At 36.7% G+C, this 19,358-nt stretch overlaps 1 protein-coding gene across 4 annotated transcripts in view; it reads left to right on the forward strand.

The window, feature by feature from the left end:
* PKN2 (protein kinase N2) overlaps positions 1 to 19,358 on the forward strand; it is a 168,156-nt gene that overhangs the window by 112,253 nt on the left and 36,545 nt on the right. For 3 of the 4 annotated variants that reach the window (XM_025400723.1, XM_025400738.1, XM_025400747.1), the window contains 2 exons: positions 10,826 to 11,011; positions 12,327 to 12,436. In XM_025400723.1, coding sequence (XP_025256508.1) covers positions 10,826 to 11,011; positions 12,327 to 12,436 — 296 coding nt within the window. The remainder of the gene's footprint in view (positions 1 to 10,825; positions 11,012 to 12,326; positions 12,437 to 19,358) is intronic. The other variant, XM_025400733.1, reaches the window with a different exon arrangement.

Raw genomic sequence — 19,358 nt, forward strand, 5'->3', positions numbered from 1 at the left:
CAATCCCTCCCCCCTCCCCCCTCCCCATGATAGGCCCCGGTGTGTGATGTTCCCCTTCCTGAGTCCAAGTGATCTCATTGTTCAGTTCCCACCTATGAGTGAGAACATGCGGTGTTTGGTTTTCTGTTCTTGTGATAGTTTGCTAAGAATGATGGTTTCCAGCTGCATCCATGTCCCTACAAAGGACGCAAACTCATCCTTTTTTATGGCTGCATAGTATTCCATGGTGTATATGTGCCACATTTTCTTAATCCAATCTGTCACTGATGGGCATTTGGGTTGATTCCAAGTCTTTGCTATTGTGAATAGTGCTGCAATAAACATACGTGTGCATGTGTCTTTATAGCAGCATAATTTATAATCCTTTGGGTATATCCCCAGTAATGGGATGGAAACCAGCCAAATTATTAAACAACAAAAGGGCTTCTGGCATTTTGCAGGTTTTTTTGTTTTTGTTTTTGTTTTTTGCAAGTGTTTATCTTTTTTTCTCTGAGTTCTATTACTACCTTCTTTTGGTTTTAATTGAATTTTTCTACTCCATTTTTATTTATTTATTTTTGAGACAGGATCTCTGTCTGTTGCCAAGGCTGGAGTACAGTGGTGTGATGATAGCTCACTGTAACCTCAAACATCTGGGCTCAAGCAGTCCTCCTGCCTCAACCTCCTGAGTAGCTAGGCGTACAGGAATGTGCCACCACACCTAGCTAATTTTTAATTTTTTTGCTAGGAGTGGGGTCTCACCATGTTGCTCAGGCTAGTCTCAAACTCCCAACCTCAAGCAATCTTCCCACCTCAGACTCCCAAAGTGTTGGGATTACAGGCATGAGCCACTATGCCCAGCTTCTACTCTACTTTTCTTATTCTCTTCTTGCTCCCTTTTCTGAGATAAATATATATATATTTTTTTCTCCTACCTCAGCCTCCCTAGTAGCTGGGAGTACAGGTGCACACCACCACACTCAGTTTATTTTTTTTGTAGAGACGGGGTTTCTGTATGTTGCCCAGCCTGGTCTTCAACTCCTGGGCTCAAGTGATCTGTCCGCCTTGGCCTCCCAAAGTGCTGGGATTACAGGCATGAGCTACTATGCCTGGTCTTTCACTAAATCTTGAACTCCTCACAACCACTCACCTTACTGCCTCCGTAGTTTTTGCCTTTTCCAGAATGGTCATATAGTTGGAATCTTACAGTATGTAGCCTTTTCACATTGGTTTCTTTCACTTAGTAATACACATTTAAGTTTCCTCCATGTCTTTCCATGGTTTAATAGCTCATTTTTGGTTTTGTGCTGAATAATACTCTATTGTGTGTATGTACCATAATTTATTTATTCATTCATTTACTGAAGGACTTCTTGGTTGCTTCTAGGTTTTGGCAGTTATGTATAAAGCTGTTATAAACATCTGTGTGCAGGTTTATTATTTTCTTAGTGATTACCCCAGTGATTGTAACTAATGTCCTAAATTTATTATAATCTTATCTTTAGTAGCCTACAAAACTCCTTCACTGTGTCCTTGTTATATTGTCACAAACTGTCTTTATGCACCATATACCCATTAACATAGGCTATAAATATTGTTTTATGCATTAGTCTTTTAAATCATAAAGGAAACAAAAGAAGAGTTACTTAAAATATAGAAATACTGGCTTCTGGCCGGGCGCGGTGGCTCATGTCTGTAATCCCAGCACTTTGGGAGGCCGAGGCGGGCGGATCATGAGGTCAGGAGATCGAGACCATCCTGGCTAACACGTTGAAACCCCGTCTCTACTAAAAATACAAAAAAAAAAAAAATTAGCCAGGCGTGGTGGCGGGCGCCTGTAGTCCTAGCTATTCTGGAGGCTGAGGCAGGAGAATGGCGTGAACCCGGGAGACGGAGCTTGCAGTAAGTCAAAATCGCGCCACTGCACTCCAGCCTGGGTGGCAGAGCAAGACTCCATCTCAAAAAAAAAAAATACTGGCTTCTATATTTACTTATGTAGTTGATTTTACCTGCATTTGTCTTCCTTTCTTCCTTTCTCTCTCCCTTCCTCCTCTCCCTCCCTCCCTCCCTGCTTCTCTTCCTTCCCTGCCTCCCTTCCCTCCCTCCCCTTCCTGACTGCCCCCCCTTCTCCTCCCACATCCTTCATTTCAATCTAAAAGGCTTTTTTAGCATTTCTTATGGGCGGGTCTCCTAGTGTCTACCTCCCTTAGCTTTTGTTATCTAGGAAGCTTTTTATTTTTTTTTCTTTTTTGAATGATAGTTTGCTATATATATAGAATTCTTGGCTGGCAATTTTGGTTTTTTCCAGCACTTAAAAAAATGTCCAACTGGGCACAGTGGCTCACACCTATAATCCCAGCACTTTGGGAGGCCGAGACGGGTGGATCACTTTAGGTCAGGAGTTTGAGACTAGACCGGCCAGCATGGTGAAACCCCATCTATAGTAAGAATGCAAAAATTAGCCAGGCATGATGGCGTATGCCTGTAATCCCAGCTACACAGAAGGCTGAGGGAGGAGAATCGTTTGAACCCGGGAGGCAGAGGTTGCAGTGAGCCGGGTCGTGCCACTGCATTCCAGCCTGGGTGACAGAGTGAGACTCCGTCTCAAACAAAAAAAGTCCTCCTGCTCCCTCCAGGGCTTTATGCTTTGTAATGAGAAATCAACCGTTAATGTTACTGAGGATCCCTTGTAAGTGATGAGTTATTTTTGTCTTGTTGCTTTCAAGATTTTCTTTGTTTTTTCACAGTTTAATTATAATGTGTCTTAGAGTGGATGTTTTTGAATTCTGCTTAGATTCTTTGAGCTTGATGAGTGGGTTCGTGTCTGTCTTCAGATTTGGGAAGTTTCCAATCATTTCTTCAAATGTTCTTTCTTCTCCTTCTGAGATTTTGATTTTTGCCTACATTGGTGTGCTTTATGGTATTTCTCTTAGACTCTTATTTCTTCATTATTTTTTCTTTCTGCTCTTAAGACTAGACAAGGTCAATTGATCTGCCTTCAAGTTGGCTGACTTTTTCTTCTGCCTGCTCAAATCTTGTATCGAACCTCTCTAGTAAATTTTTTTCATTTTTGTTATTATACTTTTCAATTCCAGAATTTCCGTTTGGTTCTTTTTTATAATTTTTTTTTTTTCTGTATTGATGTTATCTTACTTGTTGACACATCACTTTTCTTGTTTCCCCTAGATATTTGTCCGTGGTTTCTTTTAGATTTTTGAGCAATTTAATTTAGTAAGTCCAACATCTTGGCTTCCCCAGGGACAGTTTCTGTTAATTTCTTTTTTCTGTGAACTGACCATATTCTGTTACTGTGCTTGCTTCATAATTCAAGTACTTCCTTTCCGTAGTATACTTACTCACAAATCAGATTCTACTCCCAAAGATTTCGTTTTTCTGCTATATGTTGAATGTAGTTGTTTGCTTAGCAACTTTTATAATCTATTTTGTAGAGACTGTCTTCTTTCTCATGTATTGTCCCTGAGGTGTCTATTTCATTAATACATTGTAAACCAAAATAAAATTCTAAGCCACCCAACCGAATGCATGGACCCCTCCTCTCAGCCAAAGGCATTCTAAAGTAAACCTGAAACATTAGTTCAGGTCATGCTGGGAATGGGTGGTTGGACATGCCTCATTATGCCTTCCTCCCTTTGGAATTCGGGCATAGCAGACCAGCAGTAACATCAAAACAGAGACCTTAAGACTGACAGAACAGACTTTTTCAGTAGATAAGAAACATTTACAGTCTCTTCTTTCTGAAGCCTGCTGTCTGGAGGTTTCATCTACAAAATGAGAACCTGGGTCTCCACAACGCCTTATCTTAACGACACTCTTGCAATACTCCCTTGTATTGATTCCAGGTCTTTAGATAAAGTCTTTCTATCAATTGCCAATCAGAAAATCTTTGAGTCCACCTGTGACCTGAAAAATCTCCACTTTGAGTTGTCCCTCTTTTCTGGACCCAACTAATGTACATTTTACATGTATTGATAGATGCCTTATGTCTCCCTAAAATATATAAAACCAAGCTGTAACCCGACCACCTTGGGCACGTGTTGTCAGGACCTACTGAGACTATGTCATGTATGTCCTTAATCTTGGCAAAATAAACTTCTAAATTGAGACCTGTCTCAGATACTTTTTGGCTTACTGTGTAGTGGTCATCGGGTGTTTCAACAGACATTTCCTTTAATTCCTGAAGAAGAAAAGATTGCCCAGTCTTTGCAGCTGGGCCCTGTGCTTGAGCGCTCACTCAGACACTGTACAACTCTGCATTTGCTTTGTGCAGAGCTTGAGAGTCAATCATAGGTGAGAGCTTAGGGTGTTCTCAGATCTCTTCCGAGGATGCCTCTTCCTTGCACATAGCCTTCTAGTATCCCAATAATATGTACAAGCATTGCAAAGTCTTTTATTCTCCAAAGCATTTCCTCTGCTAGCTGTTGCTCCCAGGTTCTTTGGCTTTTCTATTGTTTAACCCCAACTGATCTTCTTTTTTCCTTAGTTTGCAGAGACTGTTTCATTTACCTTCCATTGTTTTTGACAGATGCTCTCCACTTAGCTGTTTCTCTGCCTTCAAAGATTTTCTTTCTTTTTTTTTGAGACGGAGTCTCGCTCTGCTGTCCAGGCTGGAGTGCAGTGGCACGATCTCGGCTCACTGCAAGCTCCGCCTCCCGGGTTCACACCATTCTCCTACCTCAGCTTCCAGAGTAGCTGGGACTACAAGTGCCCACCACCATGCCCAGCTAATTTTTTGTATTTTTAGTAGAGATGGGGTTTCACCGTGTTAGCCAGGATGGTCTCGATCTCCTGACCTCGTGATCCACCCGCCTTGGCCTCCCGAAGTGCTGGGATTACAGGCGTGAGCCACTGTGCCCAGCCAAAGATTTTCTAGTTATGTGAAATAATGGCAAGCTGTTGGTGTTAGTATTTTAAGGAGCCCTCAGACAGGTCAAAGCAGGTGATCACAATTATTTTAGAAAAAGATCTCTGCTCCCTCCTTACAGCAGGCTGCCATCTTCAATACTGCCCCCAAGCTGTTGGGAGTTAAGAGAAGGATGAGGCAAAGGTAAGTGAAAACTCCACAGAGCTCTCCGGAGTGTCCCTTGCTTTTTGGATTTTGATTAAACATTTGCTTATTTGTGGTAAACTTTTGAATGTTTTCCAGAGTTGTGATAAACTCAATTCTGAAAGTTTCTGTCAGTTTCTTTTTCTATTTCTGTGAAGAGACTGTCTTTGTACTTTTTTTTTTAGGATTCATTACATATATCTTTTTAAAAAACAATTTCACAAGGCCAGATTTATTAAAGGAATATACTTTATTCTGCAATTATGTCCATCTTAAATACTAGATGCTATGTGATCTGATCTGTACCACATGAGGACTTTCTTACTCCATCATTTTCTCTGACATCACCCACAAAGGCTTCTTTTTTATGGGCCATGTGAATATGACATATTTTTGTTACATGACTTTCCAGAATCCTTTAATTTTCTTATGAATATTAATATCAACAAACCTTAAAAATTTTGAAGTTATGAAAGTGTTCTTCAATGTTGCATAGCATACTATCACATTCTGGTTGTTAAGAGTATCATTATTCAGTTTTACTCTGTGTCAAACTTATACATCAAAACACGAAGGACAAATTTACAGTTAAACTTCGCTATTGCCACTAATTAGGATCAGTCTAAAGGTGCAGTTCACAAATTGAGTGCTTAAATCTGAGGCAACCTGGGACACCAAAGTGAATTCACAGGGCCACATCAGGATATTTTAAGTTTTTGAGGGAAGCACAGCATTAACTGCACTTCCTATAGTCACCATTCAGACTACTAGCTCAAGGTAGTTACAGTTTCAGCGTTAGGTGGAGCTACATTCCTTTCAGTGGTGTCTTGTATTTATGAAGCTGGGTTTTCCTCGATTGCTGTGATTTTGGTTTTTTTGAAGTGCTATGCGAAATCAGTGTGAAATGGGAAATCAGTGTGGTAGTTTCCAAACTGATTCCAAAGCTTTATAAGTTATACAGTTTCCAAAAGGAAGTAATCTTGCTTAAGAATGAAAATGCTTTTTCTTTTAGTTATATGTATTTTTTTTCAAATAGCTATTAATTTGTTAGGAAAGCAATCATATCCTATGTTTGGACCTAACTGTTTAATAAGCAGAACTATTAGCAATATCTTTTGGCCTTGGGACACAGTTAAAAAATAGTTTAAAACATTAGGGCACCATGAACTGAGAAAGCTTGGGAACCTCTGATCTAATTCTTTCATATTTGATACCTATTTATCTTTCCAGTCATATCTCTGTAACTCCTACCATGAATCTTCTGTCACAAACTGGTTTGTGCCCGGTGCCTCCTCTACACTGCTTAAATGTCTTTACCTTAGTATTCATCTTCTTCTTATTTGTATTTTTAAATCAAAACTGGAATATAGACCTGTAAAGAACAAAGACCTTGTCATCTACCTACATCATATCCTCGCCTCCAGCATGGGATATTTGATACATTCAACAAGTACTTGGTAAATAGTATCTGACAATTAGGCAAGGACTATACTTCAGGCAAGGACTGCACTTATTGTCTACTAAGTTTCACCACCTTTTGGCTCAATGCTGAACACATTATTGATACTCAAGCACTTCTGAATGATGCATTGATTAAAATATGGTTGTCAAATATTTGGAAATTAACCATATTTCTAGAAAAGTAATAAAGTCACATTTTAGAAACTCAGCTGGAGCTGACTGGAATTGTTTTCCTTTTCTAGTCTCCTGTTCCCTCTTTTCAGTTCCTTCTTCCCCTGTTCATCATTCCATTACTAAACTTTACTCACAGTTATATAAGTCACCAACCAAAAAAGAAGTATCTTACAATTCTTAAGACATTTAAAAAAAAATTCTTTAAGCTTCTAAGGGACCATAAACTAAATTTTAAGTAACTAGGGAAATAGTACTGACATTAATAGAAGACTCCACATGACGAAAGATGAACATGGATGAATAGTAAGAGCATTTGCTGTTCTGAAGTTTTTACTGCATGCTATTATTTGTGGTTCATCTCATACTCCGGTTTCTTTTGTGGTTGCATGATTATACTACTGAAATTTGCAAATTTGTTGCTACTTCAAATAAGGTAAAGTTGATTTTTTTTTTTTTTGGGGTTTCATGTTTTGAGAAATTTACTAGTTTTTATAAGAGGATATTTCTACAGAATTTTAAAAAGTTGCCTAATCATACCACGATGAAATACCAAATTAGTGAAATAGGTATAAAATAGTTTTCCAGAAAGCTGAACGAAAAATGTTAAAGCATTTACTTGTTCTAATGCAATTCATAGTTATTACTTCTGAATACCAACATTTACTTCTTGGATTTGCTTGTTTTGAAAATTTCATATTGTGCTTTATGAATGTAGTTTTAAACTATTTCTAATGTGTTTATATGCAATTATGTCACCTCATAAAGAAAATTCTAGATGTTTAATAAAGAACTCCCTCTAGATTTTTTTTCCTAAATGAAAGCAGGTGTTGAGCATTGTCATGTTCTGATATACTGAAATTACTAAAATATTTAATAAGCTACCATAGTTTGAAGTAGTAGCCAGATGTTTTCAGTTTCCCCAGGATGCATTTTACAGCTGAGCATTTGCAGTGGAAATTAGCTAAATTTGCCAGTTTAACAACAAAACAAGAAACACAACAAATTTTTTGAACTCAAAATGATATTCTACTTAATGTGTTAATGCTATACAGTAAGATAAGATTTCCACAGTCTAACAAAACATTATTGACACTCCACCTCCCAATGTTAATAGCCTTATTGAGATATAGTTTACATACCATAGAATTCACTCATTTTAAATATACAAAGTATTTTTTTTAGTAAATGTATATGCCTATTTCACCATCATCAGTATCCAGTTTATAGAGCAGTTTTATTGCGGAATAATTGACATACAAAACTATACATATGTTAAGTGTATGGTCTTGCTTTCATTGTTTTGCATAAGAGATCTCCTGCCATCTTAATCTTTGTTCCTCTTTATGTAACATGATTTTTTCTGGCTACTTTTAGTGTTTTTTGTTCATGACTGGTTTGGAGAAATTGGATTATGGTGTGCTTTAGTATGGCTTGCTTCTGTTTCTTTTGTTTAGTGTTCATTGAACTTCTTGTTGTATACTTCTTGGGTTTATAGTTTTCATCAAATGTGGAGAATTCATGGCCTTTTTTTTTTTTTTTCTAATACATTTTGTGTCTCCAATTCTTTCTGCTCTCTCTTCATGAGAAATTTCAATTACACATATATGGCCACTTGAAATTAAACTCACAGTTAATATATGCTCTGTTCTTTTTTTATTCCCAAGTCTTTCCTTAGTGTCTTCTATTTTTGATCATTTCTTTACTATGTCTTCAAGAACAATAATCTTTCTTTTGCAATGTTTAATCTGCCTGCAGTCCCATCCTGTGTATTTTTTTTTTTTTAATCTCAGATATTGCCGTTTTTTAATCACTAGAAATTTGGTTTAGGTCTTTTTCATTTCTTCCATGTGTCTGTGCCACATTTTCAGTAGATTGACTGTTTTGATATCCTTGCCTTCTAACCCTAACATTTATGTTAAGCCACTAAGCTTGTAATAATTTGTAATGCAACCATAGAAAACAAATACAGCTGGTAATCTTTGAGTAGATGGCAGACATTGTGAATTTTCCCTTGTTGGATGCTGAATATTTTTGTATTTCTATAAATATTCTTGAACTTTGTACTAGGACACAGTTACTTGGAAACAATATGGCCCTTTTGGGTACTGCTTTAAAGATTTGTTATGTGAAATCATTTAGTTTAGGGGTAATTATTCTCTACTGCTGGGGCAAGACTCTTTTGGATATTTTCTTCAGTACCTCATGAGTTGAGATTTTCAAGCCTGGTTGGTGGTGGCAAACACTATTCCTGCCTTTATGCCCTGAGTATTGTTCTTTCTAACTTTTTCAGTTGGTTCTTTACCCTGCCTCAGATGTTTTCTTCATAGGCAGGTGCTGATTAGTACTTTTTCTTTTTTTGAGACGGAGTCTCGCTTTGTTGCCCAGGCTGGAGTGCAGTGGGGCAATCTCGGCTCACTGCAAGCTCCGCCTCCCGGGTTCACGCCATTCTCCTGCCTCAGCCTCCAAGTAGCTGGGACTACAGGCGCTCACCACCACGCCCGGCTAATTTTTTGTATTTTTAGTAGAGACGGGGTTTCACCATGTTAGCCAGGATGGTCTCGATATCCTGACCTCATGATCCACCCGCCTCGGCCTCCCAAAGTGCTGGGATTACAGGCGTGAGCCACCGCGCCCGATTAATACTTTCATGAATACTTGAAAACCCTCTGACCATCTCAGGAGTTCTTTCTATGAACAGCTCTTTCCTTTATTCTGCCTTGTGAACTCTAGCTGCTTTGGTTTCCTTGTACTCTCATTTCTGTTTCTTCAACTTGGCTCCCCTGAGTTTCCCCCCTCCCTGCGCTGTGTCCTAGAAATTCTTAAGACAGTAAGCTGGAGCAATCTTAGGGCTTATCTCATTTGTTTCCCATCTCTCGGGGATCACTATTCTTCATTGCCTGATGTCCAGTGTCTTTAACCCTTTTTATCATATATTTTGTCTGAATTATTATTATTATTATTATTATTTTTTTTTTTTTTTGGTATTTTGGATTGGGAAGCTTTGTTACTTACCTGGACAGAAATATATAAGTACTTAAGTATTATTAAAAACAATTTAAAACTTTAAGTAAAATTAAGTAGTTACTTAAATTAATGGGACAACTTTTACCAGAAATACTCCTCCTAAAATGTTATTTAGTGTACAGTATCTAAAATGTTAATACTGAAGCATTATTTAAATTCTAGTATATTGTGCCTAGCCCAAATAATGACAAAGCCATATATCCAGAGGACCTAACGCATAGTTCTTTGTTTTCATTTTGAACATCTTTAGTATTTTTTTGCCTAATAAATTGAAGTTATTTTATGCTTAATTACAACCCATAATTTTTTGGCTAATTAAACTAACAGAATGGAAAGATAATGTCATTTTACATCAAATAGAACACAAATTTATTTAGTTACACAAAAACCTTGTAAAGTTCTTTTCTGTGTTAACTACGTAACTATTAAACGTAGTTCCTTTTCACATAGTGAGACTTCCTTATTTCCAATTTTCATGTACCATTTTAATGGCATATTATTTAGCTCTATGTTTCTCCTCCCATACCTCTACCAACATGGTTTATGTAACTTGTTTTGTTTTATGCCCTACAGACAGACAGCTTTTGGGAGATGCTGTTCCTTTTTTTTTTTTTTTTTTTTTTGGGAGAGAGAGTCTTGGTGGAATACAGTGGCGCAGTCTCGGCTCACTGCAACCTCTGCCTCCTGTGTTCAAGCAATTCTCGTGCCTCAGCCTTCCGGGTAGCTGGGACTACAGGCGCACACTGCCGCATCCAGCTATTTTTTGTATTTTTAGTAGAGACAGAGTCTTACCATGTTGCCCAGGCTGGTCTCAAACTGCTAAATTCAGGCAGTCCACCCACTTCGGCCTCCCGAAGTGCTAGGATTATAGGCAAGAGAGCTACCATGCACAGCCAGGAGGTGCTGTTCTTTTCTATAAAATTTCTTCTAATTGTCTAAGGAATTTGTAATGGTTTCTCTGATTAAAATAGGAAAGATGATAACTACCTCACAAATACTCTGGGAGAAGAGTTTTTGTTACCAGATTATTTTTTTCTTTTTTTGAATAGATAACAGATTTAGTTTAAGGATTCCATGGATTAAGGATTGATGTTCTTATTTGATATTTATGTATGCTAACAGGTACTTTGGAAGTTCGTCTTATGGGCTGCCAAGATATCCTAGAGAATGTCCCTGGACGGTCAAAAGCAACATCAGTTGCACTGCCTGGTTGGAGTCCGAGTGAAACCAGATCATCTTTCATGAGCAGAACGAGTAAAAGTAAAAGCGGAAGTAGTCGAAATCTTCTAAAAACCGATGACTTGTCCAGTTCAGTAACCAGATTTTTAAAAATCATGTAACAAACTAAAGTGCTTATAGAAGGGATTTCTGAATGGGGATAGAGAAGAATATGAAGTGTTCAAGTTGGACAAAATACTTTAAAATTATGGTTTTTATGATTTAATTTTAAAATATTAAAAGCTTTGATGACAGGAAACAAAAAGGCAACAAATTCTATTTTGTTAAAAATACATTAGAAAACTGAATGACAAATAACATTAGTTCTTTTGGAAGAATGAACTATTGAGCATCACTCTTATGCCAAACTGAAGGTATACAGAAGCTGTGAGACTGGTCCTTCTTGTAGAATCATATCTTGATTCCTTTATTTTTCTTTATTTTTTGAGACAGCGTTTTGCTGTTGCCCAGGCTAGGTACAGTGGTACAATCATGTCTCACTGCAGCCTCAACCTCCTGGGCTTAAGTGATCCTCCTACCTCAGCATCCTAAGTAGCTGGGACTACAGACATGTGCCACCATGCCTGGCTATTTTTTTTTTTTTTTAGAGACAGGGTCTCACTATGTTGCGGAGGCTGGTCTCGAACTCAGGAGCTCTAACTTTCCTTCCACCTCAGCCTCCCAAAGTGCTGGGATTGTAGGTGTGAGCCACCATCTCCAGCCTTGATTCTTTTAATGGTTTACTGACACTTTAATAGTAACATTGAAATTTTGGTAATCTAACTGCTGATCCAGATGTGTTTACTGAGATAATAGCCTGGTAGTCACTGAGATGGGGGATGATAGGGGTGTCGTTCGAGGAGAGTAAAATGCAAGAGGTTTGGAAAGCACTGGGGAGAAATTCTGAAGTATAAGCATAAACTACATATAGATATATAACAGGGGAAAAGCATGTGACAGTTCAACCTACCGTAGAATACAAAAGTGAATTTGCCTGTGCTTTCCTGTGTATAGAGAGAGGCTTTAAGAAAAATGTGAAAATAAAGAATTGTTTAAGGCAACAAGCTCTGTAAATATCAGATAGAGAAAGAAAAACTGATTGATATTCACACAAACACAGTGTGGCAAACAACTATTTATCTGTTCTTTCAGTCACATGCCAATGTAAACAAAAGAGATAGCAGTCACTATTTGTGTTTTTGTCAAACACAAACAATTTGGGAGTGTCTAGTAGGAGTGTATGTATATATAAAACTAGCCATTTAGATTCAAAAGTTTTAATATTGATTATGAAAAACTTTATTTTCAAAGGGTCTTAAGACTTTTATTGCTAATTAAACAGCAGTACTTCTATTTTTTATAAAGGTTTAAGGTTTTTAAGCTAGTTTGTAAATTTTAATTACAGATGATGTCTGTGCTGTTTTGAAGCTTGATAATACTGTGGTTGGCCAAACTAGCTGGAAGCCCATTTCCAATCAATCATGGGACCAGAAGTTTACACTGGAACTAGACAGGGTAAGAGGACTAACATTTTTACTTGAATTTTAATTACATTATAATTCATTTTAAATGTGAGTTATATTTTTTAGAAGGTTTCAACAAGTTGTATTCTTAACAAGAATAAAAATAGAACTTAAGTTGTTTTTTATATTTCTTATTCAGTGAGTTATAAAGTCTACCTTAATATAGAGATGAATATCAGATAGCTATAAGATCTTTCATTTGTGTAGTAATTTGAAAATGTTTCATTCATAGCAACCTGAAAGATCAGTAAGGTGTAATATTGAAGCATATAGGTGATCTTAATAATGCACTGTCTAACAACTAAGGCAATTGTTCTGGCTCACCATGTGTAGGATATCTTACTCAAGCTATATTTGAAATGAGCTATTAGGCTTGGTCACCCAGCCTTCTATGTGTTTCAGTGTCTTTCAAGAATAATTTGAATAACTAGAATTCAGTCTGTGGCCATAGAACCCAACAGAGGTTAACTTGGTCCACAGTAGATTTAAATCCATAGTGATAACTTTTAGATTCAAATCCATTCATTGGGTTGTGAGAGGAAAATTACGTAATCGTAATTTTATCTAAAAACTAAGTAAAAGATACTAAACTTTTTTATTATTTGGTATTTAGGTTGATGGTGTATGTTATTCTAAAAATTAATTATGTTAATGAAAGCAGATTTACAATGCTTAACGATGTATGCTGTGAAAATGTTTTGGGGATTACTATTCTAAGCCTCTACTTTTAAAACTGGGAAAGCATTAAATTTTAATTATTTCCCAGTTTTAAAAGTAGTGGCTAGAACGGTAATCCCCAAAACATTTTAAAAGCATTCAATGTTTTACCGACTCTAAAGTGGAGTTAAGAATGTAATACTCACAGAACTGTTACAATGAAAAACCAGGGTAGTGTATGTAAAATACCTTGCATTGCCTGGTACATTTAAGCCATTCAGGGGTATTCTTTCTTTTAGCCTAGGGTTTGAAGTATGGCTATGAATTTGAATATAATGAAAGTGGATTTGAGAATGGAGAACTAACTAGTTGAATGTCATTTTCTTTCATTTCAGAGCCTATTTAAGGTAATTATCGAGTAATATAGAAAGGAAACTTAAAGAATTGTTATTGGAAGGAAAATAACTAGGAGATTTTTCTTATGAAAAGGTTATTGTTAATAAAGTTTTATATTGAAAAGAGAAATTACAAGTGATTCAGAATCTTGCCATTATTTTGTAGTTGAGGAAACCAAGATCCAGGTTAGTTACATACCAATAAATTTCAGGACTGGTACTAGACCTTCAGTGTCTTAACTTTTAATTGGATGCTCTTTTTCTGTCTGGTGATTTGAATGAGATAGAAAGATAACAGTAGCACAGAGGAGGAAACAGCAGAAGATGATGAGTGCCTGGAATAGATAATATGGTTTTAAATTACCTAAACTACAAGCTTAGAACAATAAAAGACTGTGATAACTGTTGTTTGTTCTTTACCTACCATTGTAATGTTCACCTAAAAATGTTTTTCACCTCAGTGGCATCAGGCATTTTTCCCACTTTGGAGTAATGCTCCTTTTAAAACTTGGAAGACACTGTGCATGTTAAGCAGATCCTCTAGGTTCTTGATAGGCTGTTTCTTACCCCTAATTTGATTATAAACTTTTCCTTGGCAGAGACCACATTCCCTATTAAAATAGCTCCTTCTGTTTACATAGGATATTTTACATTTTCATGTGCTTTCTATTCTTTTATCTTTTATCCCTTATATTTATAGACTATTTATAGAAAATGTTTATAAAAACATGTACCGATGGAAACATTTCAAGCGGTCTTAGTAATAAAAGAAGAAAAAATTTATAGGAAATATTGCTTTAAACTGACATGTTTGTTTCCAGCATTTTGTCTCATGTGTCACCTTTGTCTTCTATGGCATTCCGGAACTAAGTTGTCTGTAATGTTTCGAGATAAAAAATTCATAGTTTTTTTTAGACTTGTAGGATAGTTCTGGAAATGATCTAGATCTAGAATGATCTAGAAAAATTCAAATTATGTTCTGTGGAGCTTCAGTGTTCTGCAGAATTGTCTCAAGAGGCAACACAGTCTTTTTTGTTGTTGTTTTGGGATTTTATGTAAAATATCATTTGGATTTTGCTATTAGGAAAAACATTTTTAAATTGTTGGTATAATTTAGCTCCATTTTACAAACTAAGGAAATTTTGGCCCTCAGGCTAAATAACTAGTCTAGGGTATAATCCAGGATTTTTTTTTTTTTTTCCTCGTTCTTGAGATGGAGTTTTGCTCTTGTTGCCCAGGCTGGAGTGCAATGGCGCGATCTCAGCTCATCTCTACCTCTGCCTCCCAGGTTCAAGCGCTTCTCCTGCCTCAACCTCCCGAGTAGCTGGGATTACAGGCATGCACCACTCCTGTCTAATTTTGTATTTTTAGGAGAAATGGGGTTTCTCCATGTTGGTCAGGTTGGTCTTGAACTCCTGACCTCAGGTTATCCGCCCACCTCAGCCTCCCAAAGTGCTGGGATTACACTCTTGAGCCTGGCCTAATCCAGTTACACTCTTGAGAGTGTGCCTGGCCTAATCCAGGATTATTAATGAAGTCTACTGACTACTAACTCTGTGTTCTTTCTATTCTGTTGGGTTACTCTTTTATATTTTCTTGTAGCTATGCAATTTTTCATTTTCCCTGAATTCCCTCAGCCTTCCTGTTATAAAAAGCTTAAACTCCCATGAGAGATTGAAATAAAAGACAAAATGTTACACTAAGCCCTGTTAACTTTTTGCACCTTTCCTTTAGAGTAACTTTACTAATGTAGTAGTAAAAGTTCTTTATCAATATTAGAAACAGAGAAGAGCCCTGTCCTTAGAAACAAAACTTAGAACAATTTTAATAGATTTCAGTGTTGTTAACAGCAGAGCTGTAGAAAATGTTGACGGATCACTGGGAAAGGAGGGAAGAGAGTATCGAAGCAGTTAGGACAAGTAAAAAGATGGTAGGATTCATGGATTGGGACTAACAGTGGGATTGTCGTATCAGTGGATGTTGAGGTATTAGAGTGAACTAGAATGTTAGGAGATAATGTTCAGAGAGAAGTATGCAGACAGTTGAGATTGTGAAAGGATTATAGTTACTGGTATGACAGTATGATGACAGGAGTGAAAGGGCAAGGTGAGGTAAATAACAAGATTTTAAGAAGTTAGCTGTGTGCAGTAACTCATGCCTGTAATCCCAGCACTTTGGGGAGGCCGAGGCGAGCGGGTCACCCGAGTTCAGGAGTTCAAGACCAGCCTGACCAACATAGTGAAACCCTATCTCTATTAAAAATACAAAAATTAGCTGGGTGCGGTGGCAGATGCCTGTAATCCCAGCTACTTCGGAGACTGAGGCTGAGGCTCTGCTTGAACCCCCGAGGCGGAGGTTGCAGTGAGCCGAGATCACACCGCTGCACTCCAGCCTGGGCGACAGAGCAAGACTCCATCTCAAAATAATAATAATAATAACAAAATAAGATTATAAGAACCCAAGAGACTTTTCATTTATTTTTTCTAATTTTCAGAAATTTTTGACTCACTACATGAAAGAAGGTTGGAATTTAACTTTTAAACCACCACACTCCTATTCTCATTCTCCCAAATAATTATGTTAAATCAATAATCTAGTGTTTATTATAACTATAAGGATTGTCCATAGATTAACCATGTTCTGTACTGTGATTATATTTCCTTTTTAATACCTTTCCTCCCCTTAGGGCCACTAAATACCTCTGTTTTGTTTTGCTTAGTTTTCTGCATACCTATTATTTATCCCCAAAAGCTCCAGAAGGACTCTCAAACAACTGTATATAAGCAGGTATGCTTGGTTATCTATTAGTCCACATTTCTTCCCCATTAGAAACATCCTTTCTAGGGCCTTACATCTTTCTGCTCCAATTTAAATAGTTGCTACACAGCTTTCATCTTGAGACTTTGTTTTACTGTCATCTTGAGAACTGTCTTCTACATTGGATCACTTGAGTCTTGGATCACTCCATCTTCTTGCTTTACTTCCTCGTGTTGGTGAATCATATCCTCCATTTTCATGCTGAGAAAAGGGTGAATGAAATAAAGTTTTAGAGATGATATATGTCTGAAAATATGTATATTCTACTATCATACCTGGGGTATAGAATTCTATTAGGTTGCAGCAAAAGTAATAGCGGTTTTGCTATTACTTTCTATTGCAAAAACCACGATAACTTTTGCACCAACCTAATAGGTTGGAAATTACTTTCATTAATTTTGAGTTGTGTAATTATTATTTAGCCTCAGTATTACAGTCGAGAATTCTGTGTCTCCCTTGATTTTCAGCATTTGATCATGATCTGTTAGATCTGCTAGATCTCTAAAAACTTATAAGATTTTATCTTTTTTTCCCTGGTATTCTGAAATTTCACAGTAGTGTATCTTACTAGGGTATCTTTCATTCTTTTTGGTAGATATTGTTTGGCACTTTCAGTTTGAAAGCTTATTTGTTTCAGATCCATGAAACAAAAAAAAAATGGAAAGCTTATTTTTTTTTTTCAGAAAGCTTATTTGTTTCCTTGACTTACTTATTTGATAATTTTCTCATCTCCATTTTTAGTGTTTTCTCTTGGTAATTAAACCTCTTAGATTAATCCTGTGATTTTCTTTTTCTGTGGTTTCTCTGTCTTTTTTTCCACTTTCTAGGAAATTTTTACAACTGAAAAATTTACATTTGATGTCATATTTTTAATTTTTAAAAGTTCATTTTTGTTCTTTAGTTTTTGAAAAACACCCTGTTTTTCTCTCATGGAGATAATATCATCTCTTAAAACTGAGAATATGTTTTAAATTTTTTTCTTGAATTGTCTATACTACTTCTGAGATCTCTTTTAAGATCTCTGTTTGTCATATTGTATATTTGGGCAAATGTGTGGCCATCATGGCTTTCTTAAGAATGAGACACTAAAGTAACCAATTTAAAGCTGTGTGTGGGCCGGTTGTGGTGGCTCATGCCTGTAAACCCAGCACTTTGGGAGGCCGAAGTGGGCAGATCACTAGATCAGGTGTTTGAGACTAGCCTGGGCAGCACAGCGAGACTTTATATCTATTCTTTAAATAAATGCAAACAAAAAAGAAAACAATTTTAAAAATAATGAAATTTTAAGAAAAATTTTTAAAAAGAAATGCAAAAGAATGCAAAAGTGCCAGAGGTATTCCTTGCATAAAGGACCCTAAGGCCTGGTAGGTTAAAAATAAATTGTTTGAGATAAAATAAAAAACTATTACATTGTATTTCAGAAGCTTAGGGAATAACAATTCTACCAACATGAGCTTGCATCCAAAATTTTAAAATATATGAGGATATAGCCACCATGACCAAGCAGAAGCAGATAATGGGTTTATTAAATATATAATATAAAATATTTTAAAGTTTGTGTTTAAATATTTAAATGATTATAGTATTTAAAGAATAGAAGAATTTGAAAACATGAGCAAAGGATGGGTAATGAGCCAAAAAGACTAAGCAGAGTTTTAAAATAAATAAATAAAATGAAATTATAGATGTCTGAAATTTGCTTCAAATAATTATGGGGGAAAGGTGGAGATGAAACATTATTGACCTTTATTGATAAATTGTTGATGCCGATAACAAAGAGAACCAAGTAGAAGTAAAAAATAGGAAACACAACTTCTGAAATGGAAAACTAAGAGCATATGTTAAAGAAGAGAGAGTTAGTGGCCTGAAAGAGCTAAAGAAGTTGCCCAGAATACAACACAAAAAGACAAAGAGATGAAAAATATGAAAGAAAGGTTAAGAAACATGAAGGATAAACTAAGAATGACTAACACGTGGAGTGGAGTTCCAGAAGTAGGGATTAGAAGGAATGGGGCAGAGGCCATGTCTGAAGGAATAATAGCCAGTAATTTCTAGAATGATGACAACCATGAGTCCTCAGATTTGAAAACATAAGTTCCTATAAGGATGCATAAAAAGATAGCTGCATCTAAAAAACCTTGGGGGAAAAATGTGGGCTGGATTTAAAGGATGCCTTTGTAGAAGAGATGGATGTTTAACTTGCCCTTGATGAGAAGAGAAAATTTGGACTGGTATGGGGGAAAGAATAGTAGGAAAATCTTATATAACAATATAGGTTTGAGTTGGAGAATAAGATATAAGATTAGAAATAGAAACTATATATGTAAAGACATGGAGGCAGAAAAGTATACAATAGGTTTGGAATAATTAGGAGTTTTTGGAACTTGTTATATGATGTGGATTGACATAGGAAGCAGTTGTGCATAGTTGATACAGCATAGTAGTTTCTATCGTAGTTGTTTGTGTCTTTCCTATAAAGGGAGCAGAGGCAGTAACCCACATCTATAGCAGGCTGACTTTTCCTGGCAAGATCATGGCCTTATATTCTCCATTATCTCTGTCTCCTACTCTTCTCTCTGTATTTCTCATCCTCCCAAATGATCCCAAAGTTTCCCTCTTTTTGTCACATTTGTTCCAGCTGGAGAATCACTCTCATTGGACTGCTGAACTGAAAACATATGTTATTGTTTCTTGAGGTGGTGGTTTTCTGTTTTTCCCCAGTGGATTCCAGTCTCCTTCCTTCCCCGTCCTACCCTGTTTGTGGGCTGATGACTACAAAGTTTACTCAGATGACTTGGCTATGACTTAGAATGAGAGACACTGTTAGGAGATGCAAGAGCAAGAGGAAAGGAAAGTCGCAGTGTGTATTTCCCTTTCTCCTTCCTTGCCTTGCCTTGCTTTTCACAACAGCATTCATCTATGGCCACAACTCCTGTTGGATAGTTCCTTTTTCAAAATTTAGTCTAAATCAGATTCTGGCAATGATTAATAGTTCCTCTTGCCCCCTCAGGCGAAGAGTGATAATAGATTTCTACTGTTGCTTGT

The sequence above is a fragment of the Theropithecus gelada genome, chromosome 1 (assembly GCF_003255815.1).
Source record: "Theropithecus gelada isolate Dixy chromosome 1, Tgel_1.0, whole genome shotgun sequence".
NCBI lineage: Eukaryota > Metazoa > Chordata > Mammalia > Primates > Cercopithecidae > Theropithecus > Theropithecus gelada.